General features: G+C 48.2%; 1 protein-coding gene across 1 annotated transcript; it reads left to right on the top strand.

The window, feature by feature from the left end:
• The first annotated feature begins 1,573 nt into the window (after window positions 1–1,573).
• On the top strand, window positions 1,574–17,284 carry IGSF1 (immunoglobulin superfamily member 1). Its single transcript, XM_061408207.1, has 20 exons — window positions 1,574–1,678; window positions 4,033–4,151; window positions 4,298–4,324; window positions 4,738–5,022; window positions 5,382–5,669; window positions 7,572–7,856; window positions 8,098–8,391; window positions 8,815–9,093; window positions 9,414–9,534; window positions 11,367–11,437; window positions 11,534–11,566; window positions 11,949–12,239; window positions 12,545–12,823; window positions 13,422–13,709; window positions 14,436–14,723; window positions 14,999–15,286; window positions 15,481–15,768; window positions 15,890–16,168; window positions 16,561–16,684; window positions 16,854–17,284. The coding sequence occupies exons 2-20, from the start codon at window positions 4,082–4,084 to the stop codon at window positions 16,987–16,989; spliced, it is 4,014 nt and encodes a 1,337-aa protein (XP_061264191.1). The 5' UTR covers window positions 1,574–1,678; window positions 4,033–4,081; the 3' UTR covers window positions 16,990–17,284.
• Window positions 17,285–17,634: the final 350 nt, after the last annotated feature.

Here is a 17,634-nt window from a genome sequence, read left to right as displayed (position 1 = left end):
GGGGGGTTCCATTCAGTCTTATCCAAAACTCTGTGTGATATTAAGTACAATTATTATCCCCATTTTACAAATAAGAAAATGAAGGCCTAGAGAGGTTAGATAACTTGTCCCCAGAATACCTATTTATATTGATATGGCTATTCTATTCTTTTTTTTGGGGGTGCTATTCTAGTCTAATCAATACTTTATAATGGTATGTAGGAATAGAGGATGGCAGGAAGCCACAACTGATATCCCCATGAAGACATAATATTCAGTTTTCCTATTAAAACAGATGTTGCTTTATTTTTATGTAGTTTGTTCTCAAATTACAGTATTTTTTCTTTAGATAAGTTTTAATCTTCTATGAATGTAAAACTTGTACACAGAGAAAACTGTGTCATTTTCTTACAACAATCCATTGATCTCTGAGTCCACTGAATGCTCCACTTGAATCCCATCATATTGTATATGTCAGGAGCTTTGGTTAGTGCCTCATTCACACATCATCATTTGTAAAAGTCGTTGATGGTCAACTAAATTTATGAATCGTCTGCAGCACTGAAATCCTATTTCTCTGGGGCATTCGTGGAAAGCTGTACAGATTAATAGTAGTATTATTAGTGGTAGTAGACGGGGCAACAGCAGCACCTACGCTGTAGCAGGCCTACTGTGCTGCAAGCTTTACCTGCACTCTCCCATCGAAGCCATGTGCAAACTTCTGGTGGTTGATTTTGCAGATGGGGAAACTGAGACTCAGAAAGTTTAACACACTTTCTGGAAGTCACTCAGCTCTGGAATAGCAGAACCAGACTGAAATCCAAATTTGTATTAATATGTTTAGCCTGGGCTTTTATCCCGTGCTGGACTTTGAAGGCTGTCCAAGTTACTCAATCCTCTTTGAGGTTCAGTTTCCTCGTCTGTAAAACTGAAGGAAGTAACACATCTTTTAGGGGCTACTATTTGGCTCAGACGGTAAAGCGTCTGCCCGCAATGCGGGAGACCCGGGTTCGATTCCTGGGTCGGGAAGATCTCCTGAAGGAAATGGCAATCCACTCCAGCACTCTTGCCTGGAAAATCCCATGGACGGAGGAGCCTGATAGGCTACCCACGGGGTCGCAAAGAGTCGGACACGACTGAGCGACTTCACTTTCACTCACATGAAGATTAGAAATAATAGATGCCCAAGGCCTCAGAGGCACAGAGTAGGCATTTAAGCCTTGGGGGCGGTGTTTATGCTTCAGTGGGGGTGTGAAAGAAAGATCTGAGATCCCTTTAAAGGCATTGGGGAGCTGGAGAGAAGGGATCTACAGCTTTGCCCGACTTGAGAGCTGGCCCTCTCCTCTCCTGAATACAATGACCCAGAGAAACTCCGAGCGTTGAGCGAGGGGGTAGGGGCCTGAATTTGGCTCCAGCAACCCCTGCAGGGGATCGAGAGAGAGGCGGGAGCTGAGGAGGGGCGTGGAAATCCCGGCCGTCAGAGGACTGCAGGTGTTAGAGAGTTAGTGTAGGTGGACTCCCAGAGCCTGGCGGAGGGAGGCGGGGAGGTTGGAGCGGCCGGGAGGGCGGGGGAGAGAGGGAGGCGGGGCCCTGAGACTGAGAGGCTGTCCTTAGACTGCTCTTCTCGTGCCGGGCAGTTTGCGGCATCTGGAGGAGCTCACTGGAGAATCTCCAACAGCGGAGCGGGCCTTCAACTACCGTAAGTACCTGCAAATGCGCGCACAGTCCAGTGGCTGAAGATTAAATACTGCCCATCAGATCCTAAACAAAACCCCTAAATAATCTCCCTGAAGTAATTAATTGCCGTAAACTTACAGGCTCCCAAGTCTTTCCTCCCCCCACCCCCTCAGTCCTCCTTTTCTCCTTCGCTCCCCGGATCCCAGCCATGCCTCGCTGAGAATCTCTGGGCACTCAGATACCTTCCCTTTTCCTTCTCAGTCTTCCCTCAAAACCTCTAGCGGAACATGTACCCGGCACCCCGCCGAACCCAAACCCTTTGATTCCTGGAACCCTCAAAGCCATGCAGGGGCGAGCCATTAGACATTTCGGGTCTTTCACCCTCAAAAGCACTGCGGCGCTGCCTAAGGGTGTGTGAAGTGCTTGGGGTGGAGTAGAAGGGGAGGGAGAAAAGGCTAGACTGCCGAAGATGGGGGTGGGGGGAGTGTTGGGGTGGGGGGTAGCGTGAAAGGCCAAAAATGGGCGTGGCCAATTACCCGAAGCCCGCAACTCCTTCCCTTGTTCCCTGGACGGAAGATTCCTTTTGGCTGGATATAAACGGTAGAGTTTCCTCAGGAGCTGGAGGAGGGGTCAACCATGCTGAGAAGCCCAGCTTCCCTTATTCCCCTCAAGCCCCCAGGAAGTGAAACCCTGGTTTAGGGGTCCACCTGGCAGGACTGGAATCTCAGATGGCCTTCCTGGGTGGAATCCCAGTTAAACCTTTCCCTTGGCAGTAAAACCTGAAGTCCCCCCCCAACCCCCCACCCCCGCCAATAAACTGGCCCAAAGCCTCAGGGGAACAAAGCAACAGGGTGTCACCAAGACTGGGCCTGGGCCTGGGCCTGGGAGTCTGTAGGAGCTGAGATGGAAATAGCATCTTTAGGGTCCTATGCCAGGTTAATGTCCCCTTTGGGAAGAAAAATAGCCAGTTTTAAAGAACTGTTCACTATGTACCTAGCACTGTTCCGGTATTATCTCAGATTCAACACAACAACAAGGCTAGCTAGATATTAGATAAGAAAAGTTCAAAGAAGGTAATTTGAGCATCCTTCAATACAAAGTAAGAAATGCAAAGGGAAACTGTTCTTCCTTGGATCTCTGACTGTCCACCTGCTTCCTACAGCCCAGATGTTTGAATCTTCCCCCTTTTTCCTGCTCCTTCATCCCTCCTAGTCCTGGAGCAAATTAGAGGCTTTGATATCAGAATCAGTTTGGGGAAGCAAAAGCACCCCTTTCTGCTCTGAGAGCTGCCTTTATCCCACTCTTTTGAAATAGAATTAAACAGCTAGGGTCAGACACAACCTCAGACCCTAAGTAGAGAAGCAATAGAGGAGTCATCCTGAGTTTGTGTGATGAGCATACATCTTTCTTTGGCCAACGGATACTCTACTCTGGGCCCAGGGTGGGTAGGGTAGGGTAGGAGAAAAGCATAAGGGGTCTACTTATGGACATGCAGAGCCTCTGGTCAATAGTGATTTTCAAGAAAATAAGAAAGCCTCCCTGATCTCAAATATTTTTGCCACATCACATTCCCTGAAATTCAGTTCTTTTTTTTTTTTTTCCTTGGGGCAGTGAACAAAAATGCTTATAAGTTTCGGGATGCCAATGAATCACGTACATTTTATATCAATTAGTTCAAGTAATTTGATTCTCCAACACCTACTCGAAATGGAGGTTTTGAGCTTTGGACAGGGGATACAAAATAATAATGAAAGTAATACTAAATTTGAAGCATTTTACAGAAGGGAAAGCCTAGATGGGATGACACAGTAGAAGTGAGGGAGGGTGAGAAAGTGGGCGAGGGCTACCTCTGAAAGTTTAATTACTGGTTTTAGAGCATAGGCACTGGAGTTCAACATGGATCTAAATTTTGGCTCTGATATTTAATATCTTTGACTTTGGGTAAATTATATCTCCTGCATAAGCCTCAGTTTCCTAGCCAGCAAAATGGGGATGTAGGACTCTTCCTTTCCTAGGTTGTTGGAGGACTCTGACAAAAAATATATATACGAGTAAAGAATCCGAAAAGTTGACTCTACACCTCCCATCTCCCTCATGCCTTAGGGCTTCTGCTGGCCTGTATTAGGTCACACTCTGGGCCTCCGAGACCCGAGGGACAAACAGACATTTCAATAAATCTGATATGGTAGATATACCAGCAAAGACCTTGAGTGGAAGAAGGGGGAAGTCGGGAAAGGGAACAAAGAGAACAAGTAGCTGATAACCCTGCATGCCTGTGGGGGAGTGGAAGGTAGGTGTTCGGGTGCAACTTAGTGATCCAAACTAAACTTTCAGGAGAAGGAGCAATCCCCTGAGTAAAAATACTTCTGCTTTTAGATCTCACCACCTTCTGAGGGGCAAAGCCCTTCAAGACTCCGGAGGCTCCATGACCCTCGACAGGCCAGGGGAAGGGGCCACCATGCTGCGGACGTTCACTCTCTTACTCTTTTGTGCTGGTGAGTACAAGGAAGGCGTGGCGGGGCAAGTGACCCTGTCACAGGCACCCCTGTGAGTGCCCCTTGAGGAGGGAATGGAGAATACTGAGGTTTGAGGGTGATTGGGACAATGAGGGGTTCTCCTTTACCATAATCTCTCTTTTCAGGACTGAGTCTGGGTGTGACACCAATGGGTAAGTGAGTCCTGCCACATCAACTACCTTCCTTCCTGAAGGCTGCAAGACACTGAACTGCCTCCATGGCCCCGGACATAACTGCCTCGAGATGCCAAAGGCAGTTTCCAGACTCAGCTTGTTAGGAATCAGGACCGCTCACTTCATGACTTGGTTTCCCACAAAATAGTAAAGACTTTGTCTCTTGCACTTTGTTCCCCAACTCACTTGAATTCCTTGAAACAATGTCCTATGGTCCCTATCCCACCCTCCCCCCTCCCATAAAAGCACACACCCCTGTCCCCAAGGAAAGACCAAAGAAGGAATCTGGGGTGGGGGGTTGGGGCTAATTTAAAGGGGACATTGCAGGGGGCATGTTATGGGAGGGAGAGGGTTGGAACCGCTGACATCTTTGTTTTCTTTGGGAATGACAGCAGTGATGCCATCTCAACCGGAGCTATGGATTGAGTCCAACTACCCCCAGGCCCCTTGGGAGAACATCACACTCTGGTGTAAAAGCCCCTCTCAGATTTCAAGCAAGTTCTTGTTGCTGAAGGATAAGACACAGATGACCTGGATCCGCCCTTCCCGAAAGACCTTCCAAGTTTCATTCCCCATCGGTGCCCTTACTCAGGCAAATACAGGTCTTTACAGGTGCTGCTACTGGAAGGAGACAGGCTGGTCAGAGCCCAGTAAAGTTTTAGAGTTGGAGGCACCAGGTAAGAAGACAGAGAGAGATAATCAAGAATAAACTCCAACTCCTGGAACTCAAACTTGCCTTCCCAGAGCAGGGTTTGTTTAATTCATTCATTTGCCTCAATTGCTTGCACACATAATACAGATATTCCACAGTTGGTAAATAAGTGTCTCATCTCTATAGGTAATGTAGAGTGAGGCTGCAGACTCTGGAATGGATCTAGAGGGCAAGCTGCTCAACCTAGGGGATACTGTAGATGGGGAAAGAGGGGTGACGAATAAGGATCATACCAGGAAGACTCATTTAAGTAGAGCTCTCTGCTGCTCCCTGAGCCGCACTACCCTTGCTCTACCTGAATTCCAGTTCATTCTCTCCTTCCAGGCCAGCTGCCCAAGCCCGTCTTCTGGATCCAGACTGAGACCTCCCCTCTTCCTGGATGTAATGTTAACATACTCTGCCATGGCTGGCTGCAGGATTTGGTATTCATGCTGTTCAAAGAGGGATATGCGGAACCCGTGGATTACCAAGTCCCAACTGGGAGAGTGGCCATATTCTCCATTGCCAACATGACACCTGAGAGTGAAGGGGTTTACATCTGCCGCACTCATATCCAGATGCTCCCCACCCTGTGGTCAGAGCCCAGCAACCCCCTGAAGCTGATTGTAGCAGGTGGGTGTGGCTATGGCTGCTGGGGTCTGATGATCATTGTCCCCGGGATCATGGTTGGATGAGCCAGGGTTTCTGATATGACTTTCCTTGCCCAGTTCTCTGCAAGGCCCATGAGTTAGAGTCATTTGATATTTTACTGAGATGCAAATGAGAATCACACATGCTAGGAGGCAGCTGTCTGGAAGCCAGTCACTTGGCTAGTGAGTGAGTCCAGCCAAATGTCCAGCAGCTTCAGCTCATCACAGCTTTGTTGTTCTCTATTTGTTGAAAATCATGTGTTCATTCATTCATTTGGCTAATGTTTATTGAGCACTTAATATGTGCCAGGCACTGCCACTGCAGTCATATAAACTGATTTTTTTATTTAAATGTATTTTTATTCTATTTGTGATTTTTATTTTTAAGTGTGGAAAACAGAGTGAATTGCTTGTGCTGGCGATAAAAAGAAACAAAAAATGACAAGGAAAGTGATAGTTCATATTTCAGAAACGGTTTTATAAATGAATTTAGTCTTGTATATACAGATCCAGTAAGGCAGTACCAAGCTTTAAACACAGTAGAAGGTTCTTCCAAACGCCTAATGTTAGACCCACACCCCACCCCCAAGTCCTCCACCCCATAGCCCAGATGCTTCTAGACAGAACTGGCCACGCTTGCTTTAGTTCCTTCATCAAGTTAAATAGGCTTGGGGAAAGCTGTGGTGCTACAGAAAATACCCTGGGCTTAGAAGTTGTAATCCTAGTTTCTAGTTCCACCTCTGACACCACCTCCCTGTGTGATATTGAGCAAGTTACTTTAACTCTGTGTTTCAGTTTCCCCCACTCTAAAATGGGATAACGCTATCTACCTGATCCACTGTATGATGCCTCTCTGTGCCTCAGTTTTCTCATTTGCAAAATTGGTATAATCGTAATACCTACCTCACAGGGTTGTTGTGAGGATTTGCGTAATATGTGTACAGTGCCTGGCATATAAGTTCTCAATAAACGGTAGATATTAATTTTATTAGTATAGCTTTTTATTGAGGATCAAAGAACAAAAGCCTGTCTGTTTGAACTGCGTGTTATGGATGCTTGTTGTACGAATGTCTTTCTGGTATAGATCCCACTAACACACACTGCTGCAGTGACCTGTTCACAGGTGACCCCACTAGGCCCTGAGCACTTGGCCAACAGGGACTGTGTCTGTCTCCTTTACTTGTTTAACCCTAGACCTCCATGATGCCTGATGTATCCTCAATGCTTAATGAACCTATGATAGAGCTGATCCTTCCAATAATGGGTGGGTGGGCCTACCTGGGATTGGGATGGGTAAGAAGGAGTGCTTTGGGAGTGAGGTTTACCTTCTGTTTTGTAGTTTAATCTCTTTGGAGAAACAATACATGAAAATGAGGGTGTGGCCCCATTAACAAATGTTTGTTTGGTTTGCAGACTTACTGGCCAATCCTGACTTACTGGCCTCTTTCAGTCTCCTCTGGGAAGTAGGGTTTTCTGTGAACTGAATGTGTTCAAAAGCCATCCTTAATACTGCAGTAACATTCATGCTTTATGAAGAAGGAATCAAAGTAATTTTCAGAAGTTTGATTTCTTGGGTGATTGGAAGAACCACATTTGGCATTTCAGAGACCTAAAGATACAGGGAATTACAAATGTAGATACTCCACTGAGACATACCCCTATACATAGTTAGAGCTCAGTGCAGTTTTAGAGTCTGGTGAGAGGGAAGGAGTGGGAGTGAACTTCCCCTTGGTTACCTTCTGGAAGAGGCAGAGATTCAGGGAAGAGTGAGGGAGCACAGGGTAAACTTCAGCTACCACTTGCTATCTAAAGAAAGTAGGAAAATGAAACCAGAATATGAGGAAGAATCACCCTACTTCTAACTCAGGGTCTCTTCGCTTTCTAGGACTCTATCCCAAACCAACTCTGACAGCCTACCCTGGGCCCATCATGGCACCGGGAGAAAGCCTTAATCTCAGGTGCCAAGGGCCAATCTATGGAATGACCTTTGCATTAATAAGGCTTGAAGACTTGAAGAAGTCCTTTTACCTCAAGAGGCCAATAAAAAATGAGGCATATTTCTTCTTCCGGGCATTGAAAATCCACGATGCTGGCCATTACCTCTGTTTTTACTATGATGGATCATACAGGGGCTCACTCCTCAGTGATATCCTGAAAATCTGGGTAACTGGTAAGAGAGGGGGCTGCTATGGGACCTATGTTAGGGGGTAAGGGTGTTCAGCTCTCTTTGGGCCCACTGGAGAACTTCATCCTGCAGCCAGGGTTAATGGTGGGGGAAGGAGCAGAATTTGTAGAACTGGGCTTAGGGTGGGATTTGCCAGGGGTGGACTGGAAGAAAAGGAAAAGAACCTGAACTAGTGGGAGGGGTAAGTCAGACTTATTAGCCTGTGATATTTTGGGTCTCATCCTAGACACTTTCCCCAAGACCTGGCTACTTGCTCAGCCCAGTCCTGTGGTCCAAATGGGTCAGAATGTGAGTCTGTGGTGTCGAGGGCCAGTGGATGGAGTGGGGCTTGCACTCTATAAGAAAGGAGAAGACAAACCACTTCAACTCTTGGATACCACCTGTATCTATGATGACACATCATTCTTCCTCAACAATGTGACTTCTAGTGACGCTGGCATCTATAGCTGCCACTATCTCCTCTCCTGGAAGACCTCCATCAGAATGACATCACACAATACCGTGGAGCTTGTGGTTGTAGGCAAGTGCTAACAACTATTCTTTATTTTTATCTTCATTCCAGGATTTAGGAGCCAAAGAAAACCAGACTAGGAGGGTGGTTTTCTCCAAAACTTTAGGGAACTTCTCTCCCAGTATTGTTACTCAAACCTTACCTCTAGGCACAGACAAGCCCCGATGGGACTCCTAGAAAACTTACTTTCCTTGAGACCCAGGGAAACCTACAGGTATTGTTAAGTTTCTGATTGAAGGTAGGAGCCTAGAAGTCTTTAAAGGATCAAGTAATGGGCCAAGGAATTCTGATGCACAATCAAATTTTGAAGCCACTGATCTAGTAGAGCGGAAAGAAAGAGAAGACCAAATAAGGAGATGAGAAACATTTGTTGAGAGGAGGCAATGAGTTCAAAGTCACTTGTTCTAACTCTGGTCTCTGGATTGGTTGCAGATAAGCCCCCCAAACCCTCCCTGTCAGCCTGGCCCAGCACCGTGTTCAAGCTAGGAAAGGCCATCACCCTTCAGTGCCGAGTACCTCATCCAGTTCTTGAGTTTTGTCTGGAATGGGAAGAAAGAGCAACATCCCAAAAATTCTCAGTGGATGGAGACTTCACCATCAGTAATGTTGAAGGGAAAGGCACAGGGACCTACAGTTGCAGCTATCGCATAGAGGCACACCCTAACATCTGGTCACATCGCAGTGAGCCTCTGAAACTGATGGGGCCAGCAGGTGAGAGGAAAACTCTTCATAGAGGTGCCCCCACCATGCCTTTGGCCATGATACCCCTGGGATCCCAAAGCAATGCCCAGCAGGATATGGAAAGGGTAGTCGGGGGCTGGTTTGGGCATCTTTCTCCTGGAGTGGTCTCACGATCGCTCAAAGGCAGTGAGCAGGATACTTTCAAGGGTCCCTCTCTTTATGTAAAAGAAGGTCACTTTTGCTTCAACTTCCCTTTACCTGCAGTAACCAGATTCCCCTCTCCCCCATGAATGTGTTCATCTGTCCCTGTCCCCATCAAGGTCCCTGTTTCTGGTCTTCTCTGGTCACAGGCTTTCTCACCTGGAGTCACGTTCTGAATGAAACTATCAGGTTGTTTCTAATCATTCAGCTTGTTGCCTTGCTGTTTGTAGTGCTGTGGATAAGGTGGAAGTGTCGGAGACTCAGAATCAGGTAACTGTCTTATCCCAATCCCCTGCTCCTAAATCTAGCTGAGTTCAGGCTCCCCAGAGGTTCAGGAATGGGGTGTGCTGCAGTTGAGACAAGCCCCAAGGGGAAAACCCTTTGCATCCTCTACCTTCAGGGATGAATATACAAGGCTTTCTCATTCCAGCCGTTTCTCTTTCATTTCATGGAGGGGTCAGCACCCCTACCAGAGGGTAGAGAAATGAATATTTCTCAGAGGCTGAAAGAAGTCCTCAGAACCTCATTCACTGATCCCCCCCAGGAGGGTGCCCAAATCTCCCTCCCAAGCCACCTTGCCTCTCACAGATGATCGATGTCTTCCACATTAACTTCATCTGAACTTTTTTTTAAAGAACCGACACTGTCCTGTCTCCCAGGATGTTATTCAACTCCCATCCCAACTATGCAGCCTTACCTCAGCTCTCAAGGGCTAGCAAGCCTTGTAGTCCATCCTCGCTGCTATGGAAGCCAGTGTCTCTGCCACTCTGGCCCCCAACCACTGTGCAGAGCCTTCTGAGAATAGAGCCTTAGCCTGGGTGGGAAGCTGATGAGAGAATGGATTGGGTCAGGGAATCAGGCTGCTTCCCCTGATCCATAAAGTGTCAAGTCAAACAGGTTCTCCTGCTGTTTACTTTTATTATTTTGTGTCTCCTGGGTCATCCCCTTCTCTCCCTTATCCTTATATCCTTGTGCTCAGGCTATTCTGCCCCAAAATGAGAAATGACAGCTCCTAGCTTGGTGGGGGCTTCTGCTCCTGAATGCCACTTTCCCCCACTCTCTGATCCTGGCTGTACCCCTCCCCCACCATGAGCAGGGGCCTTTGTGTGCCTGGGAGTATTCAATACACAATGGATGATGACTATGATTGTGTGTGTCTGTGTTCTCCTCTGAGATCTGAGGGACAGAGTGCTTGGGTAATGGGAAGAGAGCCACCTAAACCTTCTGCAAAACCACTACCCCTTTTGAGCTTTCAAAACGTTTCATTGGGGGTCAGGTTCACAGAATCTGTTCTGAGTTCCACATACACTGTGGTAGCCTTCAAGCCAGGGGTTAGAAAAAAATGTAGCTTCAAGTGCCCCCCACCTCAGCCCAGGACCACTGCATCAAAGAATGAATTCAGAAACCAGATGTTGGAGAAGGCAGTTTGAAAAGCATGTTGTCCTGACCAGGAAGGAAGGTCAGTGTTTTCTAAGTCAAAATTGTCAGGTAGATGTTGGCCTAATACAAGCTAAATCTATAGGATCTGAATCTATAGGACCTGAAGCTGCCACACATTTCTAGTCATGATCTGGGTCGGGTAGAGAGATCCCACTGCTGCTGCCTAAGCAACCCTTCCACAACAAAGGCAGGTGAGGCAGGGCAGTTGGAGGGCCAATAGTGCCATAATAAACACTGCTTCCAAACTTAAACTTGATGACTGAGAAACACCCAAGATTTCTCCCTCTGGCCCCACACCCACCACCCAGATCACACTGAGCTCCAGGGGTTCTGAGAGCTGGAGTTACAACGGTATTTTCACATCTGACATCTCAGTTCCAGCAACGGCCTAATCAGGGGCCTTGGGGAGCTGACATTTGATATTGTCTGGGGAGGGGGGAGGGGCGGGGGCCCGTGGGTCATTAAAGAGCAAGAGGTTTGTAGGTGGTGAGGCCCTCAAAGAGAAAAGTCATCAATGTCAGAAAAGATGATATCCCATTATTCTGGCCATATCCAATCCCTATTGGGTAGCAAGTAAGCCAATGACATAAATTGCCGCCCCCTTCTCTCCGCCCTCCCCCTAATCCCAGCAACTCCTCTCATCTCTTTTCTGGTCTTGCTAGAGAAGCCTGGTTGCTGGGAACAGCTCAAGGGGTCACCATGCTCTTCATACTCACAGCTCTTCTCTGCTGTGGTGAGTACAAGGGGGTGGGGAAGGGGCCTGGGCAGAAGGCCGGGGTGAAGTCCCATGGGGGAGGGGGCAAAGCCCTGGCAGCAATTTCTTTTGCAGGACTGTGCACTGGGGTATTGACAGAAGAGACTGGTGAGTTTTTCCTGCTCCAGACTGGGACATTCCTCCCTGGAGATCCGAAATAACTACAGAGTGTCAGTGTCAGTGGCCAGGGAGTGACTGGTTGGGAGGGAAGGGCAGCCAGGAAGGGGCACTTTGCTGAAGCTGCTGGCAAAATTCAGCCTCCAACTCCGCTTTTCTGCCTGCAAAATTTCCCCCAAGCTTCTGCATTTTTCTGAGGCTCGGCTGAGACATCAGCGTCTTCTTTCCCCAGCACCTGCAGAAGGGAGGAAAGAGTTTGGATTGGGGTTGAAAGGGGAGGTGGGCAGTGTGATCTGGGGAGGGGGGTTCAAGGGCAAGGAAAGGGGGAGGGGCAGGGGAGGGAGGATGGCTTCATTAACTCTGCTGTTTCTAGAAATAATCATGCCAACCCCTAAGCCTGAGCTGTGGGCAGAGACCAACTTCCCTCTGGCCCCGTGGAAGAACTTAACCCTCTGGTGCAGAAGCCCTTCTGGTTCAACTAAGGAGTTTGTGTTGCTGAAGGATGGCACCGGGTGGATCGCAACTCGCCCGGCCTCAGAGCAGGTCCGGGCTGCCTTCCCCCTTGGAGCTCTGACCCAGACTCACACCGGGAGTTACCACTGCCATTCCTGGGAGGAGATGGCTGTGTCTGAGCCCAGTGAGGCACTTGAGCTGGTGGGCACAGGTAAGAAAAGGCCGAGGGTCTGCTCGGCACGATCCCTGGTGCCCCTGGGACTCCAGCACTGCTCTGAAGCATGGGGAAATGCTCAGAGATCCAGAGCCCAAGGGACTTCTGCTGCCTGTAGGAGAGGAGGGGCGCTGAGATGGGGGGAGGGGGTGGGGAGGAGAGTTGAGAGGAGACTGACAGGAAGAGCCAAGGCCCGGCCAGGATGGATCTCTGTTTTACGGACCAAGTGACTCTGCGTGTCCCATCTGGGCACCTCCTAACTTGGGACTCCTTCTCCTTGTCCTCCCTGTTTTGTTTTCTAGATATCCTCCCCAAGCCTGTCATCTCTGCTTCCCCCCCAATTCGGGGCAAGGAGCTGCAAATCCGCTGCAAAGGATGGCTGGCAGGCATGGGGTTTGCTCTGTACAAGGAGGGAATGCAGGAACCCATCCAGCAACTTGGTGCCGTTGGGAGAGAAGCCTTCTTTACAATCCGGAGAATGGAGGATAAAGACGAAGGCAATTATAGCTGCCGAACTCACACTGAAAAGCGCCCCTTCAAGTGGTCCGAGCCTAGTGAGCCCCTGGAGCTTGTCATAAAAGGTAGAGCTGAAAGGGGTGTGTGAGGGAGGAGGGGGGAGCAAAGCTCCAGGTCAGACACTCCTTTCCCCACAGCGAACTTTGCTGTTGGTCCTAGGAGCCTGTGTCCAATCTTAGAGCCAGGCAGGCGTGGCGCTGGGAGTGCCAGGGCCTCTGGCTGCACGATATTAATAGCCATAATCGTTATTAATAGCTGGGGTTTGTGGAGGGTGATTTAATTTTTCTAATTATTTTCATATCAATTATCTCATTTAGCTATAGAGCAAATACTCAAAGGAGGTGGATCAGGTACCATTTCCCCTTCTTGTCCCAATGGGCAAACTGAGGCTCAGGGAATCAGCAGAGCCCCAGTAACTATCCACTCTTTTAGCTAGCTTCTGCTGACAGTGAGGATTAGACTTGAGGAGGTGAGGGGTGGGGTGAGGGGGTCCCTGTGAAAAGTTTATCCTCAAAGTGGTTTTTCCTGGATTTTTAAATGCACCTTCTTCTGAATGAAATACTATAGGAAGCCAAGCTGCTTTCTGGAACCAATATTTATCATATTATCTAGCTTGCTTTCTACTGATTTGGTTTTGGTTATGTTTGGTTTTTTGCCTTCTAGAAATGTACCCCAAGCCCTTCTTTGAGACATGGACCAGTCCTGTGGTGACTCCTGGTTCCCGGGTGACTTTCAATTGCTCCACCCCCCAGCAGCACATGAGCTTTATTCTTTACAAAGATGGAAGTGAAGTAGCATCCAGTGACAGTTCCTGGGCAAGTCTGGGAGCCAGTGCAGCCCACTTTCTGATCATTTCGGTGGGCATTGGTGATGGAGGGAATTACAGCTGCCGCTATTATGACTTTGCTATCTGGTCGGAACCCAGTGACCCCGTGGAACTCGTGGTGACAGGTCAGGACTGGGGAAATGCAGGCGGAGGTGGTACTGTCCCTGGGACAATGGGCAGGAGGGATGTCAGTGGGAGAGGAAGAGGTGCCCCTTCTAAAAGTCACCAAGAATGTGCTCAGGACGGTGCCTGCATGTGGTAAACAGTCCATGTAAGGCAGATGCTTATATTATCACTAATACGGGAAGATGAGAGGAAGGAGGAAAATAGTCCACTTCTGGGGAAAGAAATGAGGCAGATGGGGATGTTTCACATGTTGCCCTGTTTCTGAAGTCTTTCTGTAGCTTGGCCTTGAGCTTTAGGCCCAAGGTCCACTTTTTCTTTAGCTAGACTACCAGATATTGGTGGGCTGGATGGCCCTCAGAGAAAGGGCAAAGACCCTGAAGTGTCAACTGCATATTATGCAGCCATTACAAATGATAGTTTTCAAAGGCTATTTAACGTCCTAGGAAAAAGTGAAAAATATTAAACTATACAACTGTGTATACAGTAAGCCCAATCATACAAATAGTTACAGCTACAATGACATAGGCATGTACAAAAATAAATGGGAAGTAATCCAGAAACATGTACAAAAAATGGCCATCTTTGAGTCATTGGTTTTTTTTCTATATTTTCTAGTTTTCTACAATAAGCATATATTGTTTCTTATAATACCACTAAAAAATAAAAAAACAGTGCTCAGAATGTGTGAGGCAGGATTCTCTCATGTGTGTTCTCTTTAATTTCAGAATTCTACCCCAAACCCACTCTCCTGGCACACCCAGGTCCCGTGGTTCTTCCTGGGAAGAATGTGACCCTGCGTTGCCAAGGGGCTTTCCAGGGCATGAGGTTTGCCCTCCTGCAAGAGGGAACCCCGGGTCCCTTACAGTTCCGGAGTGCCTCGGGGAACTCGGCTGACTTCCTCCTCCATACTGTTGGAGCAGAAGATTCTGGGAACTACAGCTGTGTCTACTTTGAGACCACTATGTCAAACAGGGGATCATATCTCAGCAAGCCTCTTATGATCTGGGTGACTGGTAAGGACAGACAAGACATGGGACTGGGACAGAAGCAACTGGAGTAGGGGTTCAGTTCAGTTCAGTTCAGTTCAGTTCAGTCGCTCAGTAGTGTCCGACTCTTTGTGACCCCATGAACCACAGCACGTAGGGGTAAGGGAGGGTAATCCCTCTTGGAAGGCTAGGCTAGGCTAGGACATGGAAGTGAATGGTTGTGTCTGGAAGGAGAAAGATAAAGGGTTAATTCAGTGATAAGTTTGCATACTCACCACTTTCCATCTTTGGTCTCTTCCTAGACACATTCCCCAAGCCACGGTTGTTTGCTGAGCCCAGTTCTGTGGTTCCCGTGGGGCAGAACGTTACTCTCTGGTGCCAAGGGCCAGTACATGGAGTAGGGTACATTCTGCACAAAGAAATAGAAGCCACTTCAGTGCAGCTCTGGGGATCCACCAGTAATGATGGGGCCTTCCCCATCACCAACGTATCTGGTGCGAGCATAGGTCGTTACAGCTGCTGCTACCACCCTGACTGGACCAGCCTTATCAAGATACAGCCTAGCAACACCCTGGAACTCATAGTCACAGGTAAGGGGAAGATGCTCTGGAGTGGGCAGGGGAGTATAGAAAAGAGGGAATTGGGCTGGCAGATAGTTCACGGGAAATGGTTTTCCAAGAGCTCAAGGAGAGGCAGGCAGTAACTCTCCTCTTTATTGAGACTTCAGGGGTGATGCCCTGGTAAGTGGCGACCTCTCTATGAACCAAGAGTTCATTTCTTCTAGGTTTGCTCCCCAAACCCAGCCTATTAGCCCAACCTGGTCCCATGGTGGCCCCTGGAGAAAACATGACTCTTCAATGTCAGGGGGAACTGGCAGACTCAACATTTGTCCTGTTGAAGAAAGGTATTCAAGAGCCTTTAAAGCAACAGAGGCCAAATGGGTACAGGGCTGACTTCTGGATGCCAGCAGTGAGCAGTGAAGATTCTGGGATGTACAGCTGTGTGTATTATTTGGATTCTGCTCCCCTTGCAGCTTCTAATCACAGTGACTCCCTGGAGATCTGGGTGACTGGTAAGGTCTTGGAGATTTCAGTAAGACTCTAGCTTTTGTAGTTTTTTTTAGTAGTTATCCCTAAGGGGATAAAAGGCTGGGTTCGAGGCCATTTCTAACTCTGTATCCTGGTTGGTTGCAGACAAGCCCCCTAAACCCTCCTTATCAGCCTCTCCCAGCACTGTGTTCAAGCTCGGAAAGGACATCACCCTTCAGTGCAGAGGGCCCCTGCCAGGTGTGGAATTTGTCCTGGAACATGATGGAGAAGAAGCACCTCAACAGTTCTCAGAGGATGGAGACTTTGTCATCAATAATGTAGAAGGAAAGGGCATTGGAAACTATAGCTGTAGCTACCGTCTGCAGGCCTACCCCGATATCTGGTCAGAGCCTAGCGATACTCTGGAGCTGGTGGGGGCCGCAGGTGAGATGCTAATCCCTCCATGACTCTGGCCTGACACCTCTGGGACCCGGGAGACAGTCTCCGTGGAGGCAGGCCACATGTGGAAGGGGAGGTGTTTGGAGTCAGAGACCTCAAGTGTGGTCATTTTCTTCTCCTAGGGATGGTAAGGAGGTGGAACCTCAGATTCACTCAAAGATAGTGACAAGGGTACTTTCAATGCATCTTCCACCCCGCAAGAGAGGGCTGCCTCTGCCTCAGCAGAAGCACTGCCTCTGACCACCCCATCTGTTGTCCCAACATGTGGTTCCCAAGTGAACCCCAGAGGAGGCCAGATGAAGGGGCAGCAAGAGAGCAAGGGGAACACACGTGCACTAAACTCTATGGCATTGGTTTCTGCTCTTCTATCATCACAGGGCCTGCTGCTCAGGAATGCACTGTGGGGAACATTGTCCGAAGTACGCTGATCGTGGTGGTGGTTGTAGCTTTGGGGGTGGTGCTAGCCATAGAGTGGAAGAAGTGGCCTCGACTCCGAACCAGGTAATTGCCTCATGTCAGCCTCCTGCTGTGAACCCAGGGCTTCTGTGAAAACAATGATCCAAATTCTCCTCTAGCATCTGAGCCCCATTATGCAGCCTGTTTTCAAGTTGATGGCTCTGTATCCTCCCTTAGTCCTGCTTTTTTTTTTTTTTTTTCTTTCTCTACACAGGGGCTCAGAGACAGATGGAAGAGACCAGACCATAGCCCTGGAAGAGTGTAATCAAGAAGGAGACCTGGGCACCAGCACCGACTCTCCCTCATCAGTCTCTCAGGGCACTTCAGTAGAGCAGCCAGTCCCGATATAATCATCTCCTACTTTACAAGAGCTTTCCTCTCTTCTTTTTTTTGTCCTCAGAGACCTGCAAATCTGACTGGTTTCCCCAGGAGTCCACGCCACCTACTGTTCCTTGGCCACTAATCACTTGAGATGGGTCAAGGGGATTTTAGGAACTGAGAGCTCTACCAGGGTGAGAGGTTTCCTGAAGAGAGATTTCCCACCCCTGTAATTCTTCACTGTACTGATTTACTGGTGCATGAAAATCTATTAAAAATGTATTCTTCTGAATAAAGAGAGTATTCACTATTTAACTGCAAAAACTATGGCAGCGGTTTTCCATTGGTTTGTTATTTAAGATTTAGCAAAAAATGGTGTATTGGAGCTGACCCCCATGGCACAGTAAGAGAGCAGGGGGCTGCCAGCACAGAGAAATGAGCTCAAGGATAGGGTCGGGGAGGAGGGAAAGCTCCAACATGTCCAATTTGGTTTCAGACATGGTTACTGAACAGAATGTCCTGTCATCCCTTCATTCTCCATTTCATTACTGAATGAATGAATGGCAATGTTCTCTCCAAGTTGAGCCTGAGGAGGGCAAAGACTTCAGTTACATACTTTCACTGTGGAACTTCTAGGTCTGTAGTACATCTGCTTTCAAACAGGATTAATCCACTGC

Source organism: Bos javanicus, chromosome X (assembly GCF_032452875.1).
Source record: "Bos javanicus breed banteng chromosome X, ARS-OSU_banteng_1.0, whole genome shotgun sequence".
In the NCBI taxonomy this organism is placed as follows: domain Eukaryota; kingdom Metazoa; phylum Chordata; class Mammalia; order Artiodactyla; family Bovidae; genus Bos; species Bos javanicus.
This window is presented reverse-complemented; position numbering and strand designations above follow the sequence as displayed.